Genomic DNA, 15,989 nt, shown 5'->3' on the forward strand with positions numbered 1-15,989 from the left:
GGTGAGAAATAAGATTCTCTGGTCTGATGAGACCCAGATAGAACTTGTTGGCCTTAATTCTAAGCAGTATGTATGGAGAAAAACAGGCACTGCTCATCACCTGTCCAATACAGTCCCAACAGTGAAGCATGGTGGTGGCAGTATCATGCTGTGGGGGTGTTTTTCAACTGCAGGGACAGGACGACTGCTTACAATCGAAGGAAAGATGAATGCGGCTAAGTACAGTGATATCCTGGACGAAAACCTCCAGAGTGCTCAGGACCTCAGACTGGGCCGAAGCTTCACCTTCCAACAAGACAATGACACTAAGCACACAGCTAAAATAACGAAGGAGTGGCTTCAGAACAACTCTGTGACTGTTCTTGAATGGCCCAGCCAGAGCCCTGACTTAAACCCAATTGAGCATCTCTAGAGAGACCTGAAAATGGCTGTCCACCAACGTTCACCATCCAACCTGACAGAACTGGAGAGGATCTGCAAGGAGTAATGGCAGAGGATCCCCAAATCCAGGTGTGAAACGTGTTGCATCATTCCCAAAAAGACTCATGGCTGTATTAGCTCAAAAGGGTGCTTCTACTAAATACTGAGCAAAGGGTCTGAATACTTATGGCTTTGTGATATTTCAGTTTTTTTTTTTTTATAAATCTGAAAAATGTTTAACAATTCAAGTTTTTTTCTGTCAATACGGGGTGCTATGTGTACATTGATGAGATAAAATATTAACTTCAATGATTTTAGCAAATGGCTGCAATATAACAAAGAGTGAAAATTGTAAGGAGGTCTGAATACTGTTGGCGGGTGGCCTTGAGTTGATCATGACCAATATGAAACAAAAGATATGTCCTGGTGCTGGAACAAAGTAATCCTGAAATATTACAGACCTATTGCAAGCTATTGTTCCCTGGCAACTGTATATGTTGTAGCCAAGGATTTTAAACACTGCAACGTTAGGACTGTCCCCCTAAGGTACATGTGAGAATTTCATAATTCCCAATCATCTCAACATCAGCAGTTGGGGACTCAAATACTATCAGACTGTATCCTGGCGCCACACTCCAACCACCTATCTATGTTCCACCATCCACCCGCAGGCAACTACACAAACAGGCCCCTCACTGAGTAAAATTAGTACGGTTAGGACTTAAATTGGAAACAGACTGATCTGGTACTTCAGGACTGCTTCATAGAATAAACTGCGATTTTAAGTTTGCTTTTTTGAAAGAGGAGTGTTCTAATTTTAGTTACAGTCGGGTTCACCGTACAGCATTAATTTTGCCACAATGCCTCTCTTAATAAAATGTGAAAAATGTAAGTGAGTCTGAATACTTTCCGCACCCAGTGTATAAACAACCATTTGCACTCACATTCACACCTACGGGCCATTTAGAGTTTTCACTTAACCTATCAAGCATGTTTTTGGGATGTGGGAGGAAACCGGAGTTCCTGGAGAAAAACCCACGCAGCCACGGGGAGAACATCTAAACTCTAAACAGGCGAGGCCGGATTTGAACCCAGATCCTCAGAACTGTGACGCAGATGTGCTAACCAGTTGTACACCGTGCTACCTGGTTAAAAATTGTTGGGCTTTATTTCAAAAGTTGACTTTCAAAACACAATAACCCAAAAATACTGTATTTCTATAATAAAGAAAATTCTTATGCAACTTTTTGGAATTAAGTGTGAATAACATTCAAGTGCCTTTTGAACATAAACTGGAAGGTTTTGGGTTTTTAGTTTTACCTTGAGATCGGAGTAGATGGCTAGAGTGTCTCTGGTCAGACATCTGTTGTCACTGGTTTGGATTATCATTTCACTTTGTCTGGGCAGCTGAGCATCTTGGCCTTGGCAACTGGATACACATGCCAATGGAAGTGGTTTCCTTGTATTTATTGATGATGTGACTACTGACAAAAGCAGCAGGAAGAACTGAAGTGATTCAGGCAATATTATCTGCTCCTCTTCATGCAAATGCTTATAACCCATTGGGTTCACTGCGCTTCACAGTCTGATGGACAATGACCGTACTACGAAGGCAACCAAAGTTCCTTCAGGCAAAGAAGTGGAATGTTATGCATTGGCCAAGTCAACTACCTGACTGGAATCTGATTGAGCATGCATTTCACTTGCTGAAGACCGAAGGGGAAATGCCCCAAGAACAACAAGCAAGAACTGAAGACAGTTGCAGTCGAGGCTTTACAGAGCATCACCAAGGATTAAATCCATAATCTGGTGATGTCTACGCGTTTCACAGAATAGAGACACTTCAGGGAAAATTAAATGTTTATTACGGGCACACGTTACTCAGGATGTGGCTCACACTACAGACATTTGGGCACATACTTTCTGCTAATTATAAACCCCACAATGCTTTACGGTTCAACATACATTCCTCTCCAGAAGTATTGGAACGGCAAGGTCAATTCCTTGGTTGTATAGTGAAGACATTTGGGTTTCAGATCAAAAGATGAATATGAGATAAAAGTTCAGAATTGAACTCACCCACGTTTCAAGTGAGCAAATGTATTGGAACATGTGACTGGTGGCTGGTTCTCGTTGCTCAAGTGTTGCCTTTTAGATTGATTGCGTAAACATTAGTGCTTGTTTTTGGCTCTGGGTTTCACCTGTGAAAACTGCATTTGCTGTTAAGCAAACAGGAAGACGAGAGTCCTGTCTATGGGAGAAAACCAAAACATTTTGAAGCTGAGAGAAGAGGGAAAATCATTCACAGCTATTGCGCAAACATTGGGCATAGCCAATACAACAATTTGGAATGTCCTGAAAAAGAGAGGAAACTACTGGTGTACTAAGCAACAGACATCGAACAGGTCGGCCAAGGGTATCAACAGCAGTTGATGACAGAAACATTGTGAGAGCTGTGAAGAAACACCCAAAGACAACAGTCAGTGACATCACTGCCAACCTCCACAGGGCAGGGGTGAAGGGATCACAATCCACTGTTCGAAGAAGGCTTTGAGGGAAGAAATATACAGGCCATACCACAAGATGCAAACCAATCATCACCCCCAAAAAAGATTGTAGGGCCAGATTGGATTTTGCAAAGAAGTACAGAGATGAGCCACAAAGTTTTGGAACAAAGCTTTATGGACTGATGAGACCGAGATTAACCTCTACCAAAGTGATGGAAAGGCAACGTTGGAGAAGAAAAGGACACACAACCTTCATCTGTGAAGCATGGTGGAGGTAATGTCATGGCTTGGGCTTGCATGGCTGCTTCTGGAATGGGCTCACTAGTCTTTATTGATGATGTAGCTCATGATGGTAGCAGCAAAATAAATTCTGGTCTACAAAACCATTTTGTCTGGCAATTTACAGAAAAATGCATTCAAACTAATCTGTAGAAGCTTCATCATGCAACAAGGCAATGACCCAAAACACACTGCCAACACAACAAAGGACTTCATCAGGTGGAAAAAGTGGAAGGTCTTAGACTGGCTAAGTCAATCACCAGACCTTAACCCATCACAGCATGCACTTTACCTCCTGAAGGGAGAAACTCCCAGAAACAAACAAGAACTGAAAGAGGCTGCAGTAAAGGCCTGGAAAAACATTTCAAATGAAGACTGCAACAGTCTGGTGAAGTCAATGGGTTGCAGGCTTGATGCAGTCATTGTAAGTAAGGTTTATGCCACCAAATATTAAATGTTTTTCACTTTAAGTTAATTTAATAATGTCTGTTCCAATACTTTTGCTCACTTGAAAAATGGGTGGCTTCAAACAAAGTGCGCTCTATCCTGAGTTGGTTAACACATCTAAATGTAAATACCATGAAATAAAAGCTGGAATTCTGAACTTTTGTCTCATTCATCTTTTGATCTGAAACCCAAAGGTCTTCAGTATACAACAAAAACAAAGGATTTGACCTTGCCATTCCAATACTTTTGGTGGGGACTGTATTATGGTAGCCCGAATAACACAAATTACCTAACACTTGGGAATTTAAATAACTCCAAGTTGTCTGTAAATTTTGGCATCCAGGAAAGTGCATTTTCGAGTCGTAGGCTTAGTCTGCTCGCGAACTGAACACTGTAGTGGCAGAAATGGTCCTTGTAATAAAAACTAACTCAAATTTTAGCAAGAAAACCCACTGATGCAAGGAGGCGTGTAGGCTTTTATTGTCATCCATCCCATCCATCCATCCATCCATCCATTTATCCATTTTCTTTACCGCTTCTCCTCACTAGGTTCGCGGGCTGCTGGAGTCTTTTTATTTCATCAATTACTGTAAAGAAGCTTATCATTCAGCAATTATTTTTAATGGTGCCTTGGTTTTATATGGGTATGATCTCCCATGTTGACAGCTGTGACTAGTCATGCGCCTAGTCATATTTTCAAAGTTATTGATTTTAAAATTTTGCGCATTCAAAGTAAAGTCTAACTGACAGAGCAAATGTTGGTGGCCCAAGTATTCATATATCTTTTACAAATTGTTCAATTTATTTTGTCTTGAATTGTACAGGTATTTTCCTCGTAAATTCTCAAGTTGAAGACAGCATTGTAAATACAGTAGTTAGATTACTTGAATTATTTGTTTTGTATATAAAACTAAAATGCTTGTTTTAGTTTATAGTAGACACATCGCCCTCAGAGAATAACAATGAATGATAAATATGTAACCATTTCTAGCAGGGGAAAACTCTCAATTTACTTTTCTGGGTTCCTTAACATGATTTCAGGTATTTGGAACCTTTGTGAGTTTGGTGTTCCTGGGCCAAGCTTTCACAATCATGTTGGTGTATGTATGGAGTCGAAGAAATCCAAATGTCCGTATGAATTTCTTTGGCCTTTTGAATTTCCAGGCACCCTTCCTGCCTTGGGTGCTCATGGGATTTTCACTTCTGCTGGGCAATTCCATCATTATAGATCTTTTAGGTATTTCTAACAGTCAACTGCAATTACCTTGTGGTTAATGATCTCTCTTAATATTGTTGGAATGTGTTTTGCCTTTGTAAGGTATCGCTGTTGGGCATGTCTACTTCTTCTTGGAAGACGTCTTCCCTAACCAGCCGGGTGGTGGAAGATGGCTGAAGACTCCATCAATCATGTGAGTTGCTAAGACTTATACCCATTTACACACCAGAAATGCAGTTTTCCCTGCATTCAGGCTAAAAGACACTAGTCTTCTTCCTGGCTACTTTCAAGATGCCCTTGAGCAAGGCACCAAACCCTCCCTCCAACCTCAGCTCAATAGGTTGGAGCACTGTTTGCTGACATCTCTCCTTGCATGCCTGCGTGTGACCTGGTTCTCTGTGTGGTGTGCAACAACAAAAATACAGCGAATTCTTGTCTATTCACTAATTACGAATTCAAATATTTGCATTTTTGTTCTGTGAAACCTAACCTCAACTATTAGTTGAAAAACGCACCGATCATTAAAATGGTATTATCTTAAGGGTTACGAAGGCGATATACACGCCAGCATCCATGCAGCTCCGATGTACCTTTTAGAAATAAAATAATCTAAGCCACTTATTTTCAAGATTAATGTTGCAAGATGAGTTTGAAATAAAATGAAAACGATTCATATAGGCAAATATATATGGGTCATTCCACTGAGGTGGTAACGCAAGCTTGTGACATGTAAGAAAAATTTAAGAACATGAATCATTTTGTTGAAAATATGTTCGTAAAATTTCTTTGAAGTATACCAGTTACGTTTAGGGATTCATGGGATAAAACATACATAGTTTACTTAATATGACCATTATTTGACCAGTGGTCGCTTGTAACACTGACTCGAGATGTGGACATGGACAACTGTTTATTGTACGAAAACCTTGGGAATTTTTCACACAAATACTAGGGTTAGAGTAGGTTCACAAACCAATTTATGTCCAATTTGTTAATGCTGTGTTAGTCTTTATCAAAGATAGTTACAAACGTTTGACACGAGGCATTTCTAATCGGAACGAATCCAAGTTTAATAATAACGATTAAAGGATGCGCGTAATCATGACCACATCCTCAACACTGCTGTGACTCGTCAAAATTAGCAGCTAGTCAGCAGTGCAGTCAGGAGACACAGAAAACAGCCTTTGCCCTAGCGATAGAAAACAGTTGAAATTCATGAATCATTTCTCCGTCAACGATTCAAACAAGAAACCATCTCATTCTATACAAACTCGCTTTTCATCATTGCCAGTAACTTGACCGTTTGAGATCGAAGCGTGTAACATTTTGACCTCATTTTCTTGAAAACACTTACCAGGTTCTACCGGCCACTACATGTTCCCATCAAGTGCAAATGCTGCCGTACGCTGGTTTTATGTAAGCCGAAAATGGTTCTGGGTGATCAATGTCGCAAAATAGTCGACTGTTTTTGTTATTTTGTCCAAGTCGCTCGAACGAAGATATGACCGACACTTAAAAATGTAAGTCAATATTGTCTCCTACTCCTTCTGAAGCAATTGATTGATCCTTCCGTGATATCTTTGGGAGATTATTGCCTCAATTCCAAATAGCCGTTGTTTGTTTACAGTTATGAAATTGAGCGGCCGCTTGCTCGTAACGCGTTTTGACCGACAAAGTTACGAGCACGATGCCTATTTCTAATAAGTCCCTCGAAGAAATCTCGCCGTGGAACGTCATTAACTTCTGTTGAGCGGTAGCCGCATCCTTTTAGAAGATATTGGCGAAGTGGTTGCTTGATTTTGCCGACATTTTTCACACTGTGCCTATTTCCGTTGATGACTGCTGTCACACTTCGGCGCTGGTCAAAAAAAAAAAAAAAAAATGCATTTGAAATCGTTCATTGCAAAATAATTGTAGGTGGAAAATTCTTGATACAATATTTTATATCTTCATATTGATACCTGATTACTGACGATACTGTTGTGTGTTAATATTTGATGCCTTTTAATGTATTTTGCCGTTAATAATTGCTCGTAACATTTCACCATATCCATGGAATGCCCCATATATTAAAAAAAAAATACTAGAAAGAGTTACAGTCACGAGGATTATGCATCGTTTGAATTTGAGCGAGTCCCGGTTCTTCAATTTGATTCCGGTTCCGATTCTTTTAGGTGGCTGGGTCAAAAAGGTTTGCATGGTTTAAATAAAGGGTGTCTAAATTATGAAAATCCATTTTCTTAGCAGCCTGCAGCATAAACTAAAATGAAGATTTAACTCCGCGTTCTTTATAAGTATTATAGTATTTATAAGTATCAATATCTAACCTATGCAATGTGTGGACCACTAACCCAGTTCACTTAACATTCATTAATTATTCTTTCAGCTAAAAGTTAAATATAGCATTGTTATAATAGTTACTTGCAACTGTTTTATCACATCAAATGGTTTATATGTGCAAGTTTTAACTTCACTTCCTGTTTTAAGCATGGAGCCTTTTATTTTGAAGGGTACGCACCAGAGCTCAGCATTTTGGCACGAAAAATAACTTCACACGACACTGGGAAAAACAAATTTAAAATGAACGCCAAAAAAATAAAAATTAACGGATGGAACCGAATGCTCTGTAAAATGTTGATTCCTTTGCCTCCACACCAATGAGACACAAAGTTAATGTTTGTGATACTGTGAGACGCAATTCACTTGACTGACGTTCCACGCGGTGTAAGCTGAGGCTCGGAGCGGGAGGGAGCGTGTCAGACTTCTACACGTCGTGAAAGCCTCCTTTGCACAATATCATCTTAATCCAAGTGTTGCCCTGAGGTGACTGGTCATTTAGTTTAACATAGTTAACACTTTTGTTCGCCACTGCCATTGGGCAAAAGCATGTCTTTGTGCGTGTTCTTCTTCGTTGGTTTTCGCTGCTTCTTCGTTGTTTTTTTTTTTTTCGTTAAGTCCAGAGTCACACGCAGACTCTAAACGGATCAACACCATAAACTATCTTCAACAAGACACAGACATTTGCTTTGCCATGCCGACGCTAAGTGAATCATGGCTGCCTGGCCCTTCAAAGCGGAGACCCAAGGATGCAGAGTTTGCCCACGGATGCTAAGTTAATTAACTCCCCGCCAGTCGAAGGATTGCACCAACAAAGGCGCCTCCACCCTGTTGAGTAATGCCACTTGGCAGTTGGAACAGACAACAGCGACACCCATGGGCGACAGAACGACACTACAGACATGGTTTCATAAGACTGTCTGTGACTCGACTGGGAGTTAATATTTTAAGAACTTTACATGCACGCCACTAGTGACCGTATTGCTGCAAACTTGAATGTCTGTTGTCGAATCTGTCGTCAACGGAACCAGATGAAATGTTTCACTCCACACCCCACAAATGCCACATTTAAAATAGTAGTGTTCTCAACAATCACATAACATTTGAAACATTTGTTACAGGGATTAAAGAGGATGGGCGTGGGACAACGCAAAGCGGGAAAATGGTCTCGTTCTCTTAAATCCAATAATTAATATTTTATTTCACTGGTTTTAAACCACAAACATAATCTCAAAATGGAAAATTAACAATAAGAGGCGGTCCAGCTCCCCTTTTGGGCCCGAAGGTGGTGGGAAAGGAAGGAGGGAGGGGGTAAAGCACCCCCTTTTTGTCTCGCTCGGAGCAATGCTCTGGGTCAGCTCTTGTCTCACCGACCAACTTGCTGAAGACTGGCCCAGGCAGGACACCCACCGCACCACGAGGTGGCGAGGACACATCAGACCATCCCCGACTGCAGAGCATCCTGCAAGCCCTCCGAGCTACCCTTTTTGGGGGCCTGAGCTCACCCCGGGGGGGCGGAAGCGGGCACAACACGCCCAACTCCGAAGGGCTTGTGAGCAGAGACACCCAGCCGTCGTGCCTGGGAACATTTTGGGCTCCTTTTTTCCTTTTTCTTCTTCCTTTCCGCCAAATCCACCTGTTCCCCGTGCGGACCGGGCCGGTCGAACACCCGGAAGCTCGACTTGCCTGCCTCAATCGTGTTCAAGGCACGCAAGTCCGACATTGCGGACTACTAAAAGTACAGATGAGTGCATATGTAGTTGCAGCCGTGGCCCAATGGTTAAGACCACCGACTGGACCATCCGCCAACATCCCCCGGACACACGGCTGTGGTGTCCTTTAGCAAGACACTGATACCCCAAAATGGTCCCCGGGCGCTTCAGCTGCCCCCTGCTCCACTAACAAGTGTAGGTGTTCGCTGTGATGGGTTAAATGCAGAGAACCAATTTCGTGTGCATGCATGCATGTTCGCGACAATAAAAGGCGATTCTTCTTTATATTTGGGTTTAAATTAACGAGAACAGGAATCCTCAGATATATGCGTTCACGACACGCTCATTCTACCAATCTCACATCACAAGTCCGTTTCCTTTGCCAATGTTCGTCTATTCTTTGTTGTGTGTTTTTCTGTCTTGTTTCCCTGTAGATTCCCCATGTTAGATCATAAAATGTTCCATGAAATTCACTACCTACATTGTTGTGCGTGTTTGGGTTCGAGGAAAGAAACCTCTGGCCGTCTGGAACTCTTATCAGAATTTCCTAAAGTGTAGCAACCTTCAGATTACGAGACTGATAAAAAGGTTTCTCATCACTTCCCCTAACTTTTATGCACATAAGAAGTGACGCGGTGCCCCATTTTTCTCGATGAAATAGCTCGATTTATAACTCTGCAATTGAAAATTACGCTAAACCGGAAGTAACGCAGGCATCGCTTCCAGCACGTTCTTTTCTCCTAAATTAATAACACTTTTATTTGACCCATATACGCTACAATAATAATAACACAATCATAAATACATAACGGACATGACCACATTGTACATGCAAATGGTACAATGACAGTTGTTTACTGTCTGTTGCTCTGACAACAGTAATAAAAAAAAATTGTCATTAGTTTAATCATTTTCGTTTTGTAAATTCAAGGTTTTGATTGACTGTCATTGTTAGAGAAGCTTGCAGCAGAACATGAGCAGAAGCTGTGGCCCATGCCAGCTTATCCTCCCATTTTGTTCTGTATACACTATCTTACAAAAGCGAGTACACCTTTCACACTTTTGTAAATATTTAATCTTTTCTTGGGACTGAAACTGAAATGACACTTTGCTACAATTGCAAAGTAGTCATTGTATAGCAATTTAGGGTCCAGAAAACCCTGCAATAAATGAAGTCCACAAAGTAGTGACCAGTTAATCATTTATCATATGATTATTATCTAAATGTGTAAGTTTTGTATATGTAATTCAATGTCAATATATAATACTTAAGAGAAGATGCAGGTATTTTATTTGTGAACAACAGCCCATGCGGACATGGTGTGAGCAGGCGATTTCCTGCCGTAAGGATTGGCACTATTCCTCACAGTGACGGTCCTGGCAATGTAGTCAACGAAAAGCATTATGGGAATTAATTGCGGTGTTGTTTTTAACTGCAGTACTGTAGTTGTGGAAAATCAAGCGAAATGTTGCTCTTGCAATTCTTTTTGTCTATTTTTCTGTGTGTGTGCATTAGCTATTCGTTGGGCTAAGTTTTGTACTTGTGAATTTATTTCACAAAACTTGACTGTAGCTTGTGTTTTAAACAGTGGCTTTCTCATGTTCTTTGTAGACTCCCAGCAATTTGTTGACCTACCAAATGGATGAGTGGAGATTTACTGAGTAAGGTTTCTTTTTCTGCTCCATATAAGAGCCCAATTGACCTTATGTAAGTCATTTGTTTGGAGGACAACAGGTCCGTTTGGATCCTGAGGTGATAGCCGACCATCCAGAGCCCCGGCAGCACCACCGTCCTTAATCCTTTGGGTGGAAGCAGGACTCGTGCATTGGTTCTGAATGATCAATCACTCCCGGGGTCCCCTCGATCAGCAGTCAATCCTCGGATCTCACTTCTGACACCAAGTGTGTTTTGGAAATTAGATCAGGAAGCAATCTTGTCTTTTGTAGTTTTATTAAAATCTTTGCAAGGAGAAAGTTCAAGGGGTTTGCGCCTCTCCCTGTCGCTTAAGAACACAACAACGCCTGATTAAAGAGAAATGGGAGGGAGATGAGGAAAAGAAAGAAAGAGAGAGACCTCGTCACAAAGTTGTCTCACCTTGTCCTTGAGAAAAAAGGGAGGTCTGTACAGTCGCCAAGACAGCATGACGGAAAGGACTTAGACTAAGAAACAATTTAGCTACTAGGCCACACAAGAACAAATGACTATTGAATAAAATCATCACACACAAAACTATGGGATATAATATATTGGATAATATAATAAACTAGGGGATAATATAAGAGAAGACTATATCGCCTATATTTTGTCATTTTGCCATGACAAAAGAGAGAGAAAAAAAACCATAAAAGAAAAAAAAAGGTTGATTGAAGACACTAAATTGCCCATACGTGTGAATGTGAGTGCGAATTCTTGTTTGTTTTTCTATGCCCTGCGATTGGCTGGTGACCAGTTCAGGGTGTACCCCGCCTATCGCCCGAAGATGGCTGGGATAGGGTGCAGCACGCCCGTGACCCTAGTGAGGATTAGCGGAACCGAAAATGGATGGCTGGACATTAACTCGGTTTAAGAACGTTTCCGTTTACAGACGGGGTCAAAGGAACAAATTTAGTATGCACCCCAAGGTCTATGTATAATAGATGCAATTATTTATTTGTCCACTTGAGGTCACCATCCACACAGCACACAAGCACATGCCTTAAAAGGTGAGTGTGCTCTGCTTGAGTGACATGAAAGTCAACCCCTGTGGACGTGCAACCGACTGGTGATTTGCTGGCTAAACAATGAGGCAATGTGATGATGGTCTTGTCGTTAGGCAGCGCAAAGCACCATGGTGGTTCCTGCGGCTTCCCAGAATTACCGGAAGCTTCTGTGCATTCTGATTGGCTGTAAGCTGCGACGTTGCAACGGTGATTTCAAATCTTGAATCGCGGCAAACCCAATGGCCAACTGGTCAGCCACTCATGAAAAGCCAAGCCACACACACTGCGCAAGCCTTAAGGTGCATTTGTGTTAGTTTTCCGGGAAAAGGCATACCAATGGGAGAGAAATCCTATATATCCGAAAATGAAATTAGCATCTTCAGAAAACATATTGCATATCATGAAACCTGGTTTGGAACACGTAAGGGTGAAGACATTTTGCCATGAAAAGTTTGAAAAATATTACTTTCGAGGTTTTTTTTTTCCTGAGAAACAATTATGACCTTTTGTTGGATAACAACTGCCAATAATTCAAATACCCATCAGAAGAATGTATTCATTTTCAAAAGAAAATTCAGTGGGCCATGTCTTTACCGTTATCGATCAAATGATATGAAAATTCGTAGAGCCCGTATTTTGTCTTCAAGCTGAAAGTCTCCACTTCACACATTCAAATCCATGATGACGGTGTTGTCAAAGCCACGTAAACTCTCAGTCAAAACACTTCTTGATGTAATGTTATACCTTTTATCTTTGATCAATGAAATAACTTTTGAGCCTTGAATAATCAATTATCTGTACATCTTCATCCTCACCCCCTCCAACCCCACATTCCCATGTCACCAGAAAGATGCTGTTTGACACTCCTGATGATGATGCCAATTACAATCCATTGCCCGAGGATCGACCAGGAGGGTTTGCTTGGGGTGAGGGGCCACCACACTTTGGAGGTTAAATCCTGCTCTTTGAATGCTCCGGTGTTGTCAAGTATCTCCCAAAAATGTTCCACCATTGTGATGAGGTGCATTGATGTGATTATTTTTATTCGTTGGTGGAGAATGCAAAAAAAATGCAGAACTCATCTGGAGAGATCCATTTGTTATTGTTTAGTTTTTCAAAAATGGATTCAAATGACCCGAAGAAACTATTTGTTATGTGTGTGTAAACATGTTTGGTTTTTTTTTTGTCTTATTTGTGGAAAATTAAACTCATGGTTTCAATTATTTTGATTGTAAGGGTTTAAGGGTGGAGTCAAAAAGCTGCACTGTTTTCTAACTCTGTTTAACAGTAAATGTATATCTTCTGGTTGACTGGTTTCTTGTTTTGTTTGATTCTATTATTTTACTCACCGTTTTTCATTTGCGCAATACTGTATAATTTGTACAGTCATGTTGACGTATGTGATTGTTTTTCTTTTGAATTAAATATTAATTCCAAGTTGAACAATGCAAAATCTGATTGTAACATCAGCTTTAATCTTCATGTATCAAATAGAATGAAATGTGATAGATTAAATAGTGAGGGGGAAAAATCTCATTCAACAAATACTTCCCACCATTGCTCAAACAGCCAACATACACGCAGAAATAATATATAACAGATTAGCACGGGGCAGGGTTATTAATGCAGTCAATGGATGAACACCAGAACCTTAAATGATATTTTTTTTTTTTTTTTTTGCTGAAAATGAAGTTTATAACTGATCTGGCTGGACAGGCAAACAAGATATCCAAACAACATACACAAGGGCTGAGAAAGAAATAAAACATAAAAACTTTTCTGAAATGTGTTTGGTAGATTGTCTCTCTGTTGTAACAATTCCTCTTGCCAATAAATCCCATACTTGGACAGCCTGTTTATTTATTATTATTATTATTATTATTATTATTATTATAGAACCGGTGTTCGGCTCTAGCGGCCATAACACTGCCACCATCTCAGTCTGGGAGGAATATAAATTGCCTGATTGACGGTTTCCAAATTAGAATCTGTAGGCTGTTTCGAAACATTTGTCAACAAAGCCGTCTGCCTGGCTAATCCAGAACACACTGCAATGCAGCCACTTCCAAGGCTCATACGGCTGCCAAGCACGCCTGCCATTACATTTCTTCGTCAAAAGGGTAAGGCCCCATTTGGAAACTCATTCAGGACATATTCCAAACTGTTTTTACACATTCCAATAATTTCCACTTTTTTTCAAAATAAAATTCCAAAATGATTACGGTTTACCTTTTCTTTCAAATTTGCCAATTGATTCAAACCATTGAAACTTCAAATTGTTCAGCTCACTCAAGATATTTGCAATTCGCATAGGTTATTTTGATGAACGTTATGTTAGCATATCAACTGTTAGCATGTTATCACTTGTCAATGGAGTTAGTACAGTCCATGAATGCAGGATGTAAGAATCCTTATTGATCTACTGGCCTTGGCACGTTTGTTACTCAGGTTGCTATTTTGCTATTTACAGTATGAGCATACCAGCTGCTACCATGTTAGTATTTCACCAGTCGTCATCAGAAATGACACCTGAATACAAAGCAAGGTTTGAAATCAAGGGGCCATAGCGATTTCTCCACTCGTTTTATTGTCTTGCTATACAACCAGAATTTTCAGTGTCATTGCCCAGTTAATAATGAAATTGGGGTGCTGTCTCATCCATCCATTCTCCGAACTGCTCCTCACTGGGGTCATGGGGGTGCTGGCGGCTATCCCAGCTGATTTTGGGCGAGAGGCGGGGTACACCCTGAACTGGTCGCCAGACAATCGCAGGGCACATATGGACAAACAGCCATTCACAGTACCCAGAGGGGGAAAAAAACATGCTCCACACAGGAAGGCCGGATTTGAACCCCGGACCTCAGAACAGTGAGGCGGATGGGCTAACCAGTCATGCACCGTACCACCCGGTACTATCTCACATAGGTGCAAAATATATACATTCAAAAAAGAAAAACACAATGACATTTAAAAAGGAACAAAGCATCATCATCTTTTCCTTTCGGCTTTTCCTGTTAGTGGTCGCCACAGCGTGTCATCCTTTTCCATGTAAGCCTATCTCCTGCATCCTCTATCAACCTTCTCTTTGGTCTTCCTCTTGCTCTCTTGCCTGGCAGCTCCATCCTCATCATGCTTCTACCAATATACTCACTCTCTCTCCTCTGAACATGTCCAAACCATCAAAGTCTGCTCTCTCTAGCATTGTCTCCAAAACATCTAACATTGGCCGTCTCTCTGATGAGATCATTTCTAATTTTACCCAACCTGGTCACTCCTCGAGAGAACCTCAAAATTTTAATTTCCGCCACTTCCAGCTCTGCTTCCTGTTGTCTCTTCAGTGCCACTGTCTCTAATCCGTACATCATGGCTGGCCTCGCCACTGTCTTGCAAACTTTGCCCTTCATCCTAGCAGAGACTCTTCTGCTTGGACTCGTTTCTTCACTTCCTAACCATACTCACCATTGCGCTAGACTGTTGACCCCAAGTATTTAAAGTCCTCAACCCTTGCTATCTCTTCTCCCCGTAGCCTCACGCTTCCTCTTCCGCCCCTCTCATTCATGCACATATATTCTGTTTTACTTCGGCTAATTTTCATTCCTCTCCTTTCCAGTGCATGCCTCTACCTTTCTAACTGTTCCTCCACCTGTTCCCCGTTTTCACTGCAGATCACAATGTCGTCACCAAACATCATGGTCCACGGGGACTCCAGTCTAACCTCATTTGTCAGCCTATCCATCACTACTGCAAACAGGAAGGGGCTCAGGGCTGATCCCTGATGCACACCCACCTCTACCTTAAATTCATCTGTCACACCTACAGCACACCTCACCGCTGTTCTGCTCCCCTCATACATGTCCTGTACTATTCTAACATACTTCTCTGCCACTCCAGACTTCCGCATGCAGTACCACAGTTCCTCTCTGGGTACTCTGTCATAGGCTTTCTCTAGATGTACAAAGACACAATCTAGCTCCTTCTGACCTCTGTACTTTTCCATCAACATCCTCAAGGAAAATAATGCATCTATGGTACTCTTTCTAGGCATGAAACCACACTGTTGCTCGCAAATACTCACTTGTGTCCTGAGTCTATCCTCCACTACTCTTTCCCATAACTTCATTGTGTGGCTCATCCACTTTATTCCTCTATAGTTCCCAAGATCTGCACATCACCCTTGTTCTTAAAAATGGGCACCAGCACGCTTTTCCTCCATTCCTCAGGCATCTTCTCACGCGCTAGAATTTTCCTCCCAGAAGATACACCAAGTACTCTCCTGCCTGCCTCTCTGAACACCTTGGCTGCAGTGGTCCAGTTTTCTGTAAACTCCTCCTGTCCACCGAGAGCCTGTCTCACCTCTTCCCGAAAAGCTGC

At 41.4% G+C, this 15,989-nt stretch overlaps 1 protein-coding gene across 2 annotated transcripts in view; it reads left to right on the plus strand.

Annotated features, from left to right (window-relative positions):
• The window catches only part of derl2 (derlin 2), a 28,699-nt gene extending 15,233 nt beyond the window's left edge, over positions 1 to 13,466 (plus strand). For both annotated transcript variants that reach the window (XM_061698200.1, XM_061698199.1), the window contains 3 exons: positions 4,695 to 4,890; positions 4,972 to 5,062; positions 12,465 to 13,466. In XM_061698200.1, the coding sequence (XP_061554184.1) occupies positions 4,695 to 4,890; positions 4,972 to 5,062; positions 12,465 to 12,573 (396 nt within the window). In that variant the 3' untranslated portion in view covers positions 12,574 to 13,466. The remainder of the gene's footprint in view (positions 1 to 4,694; positions 4,891 to 4,971; positions 5,063 to 12,464) is intronic.
• Positions 13,467 to 15,989: the final 2,523 nt, after the last annotated feature.

Source organism: Phycodurus eques, chromosome 15 (genome assembly GCF_024500275.1).
Source record: "Phycodurus eques isolate BA_2022a chromosome 15, UOR_Pequ_1.1, whole genome shotgun sequence".
Classification (NCBI taxonomy): Eukaryota; Metazoa; Chordata; class Actinopteri; order Syngnathiformes; family Syngnathidae; genus Phycodurus; species Phycodurus eques.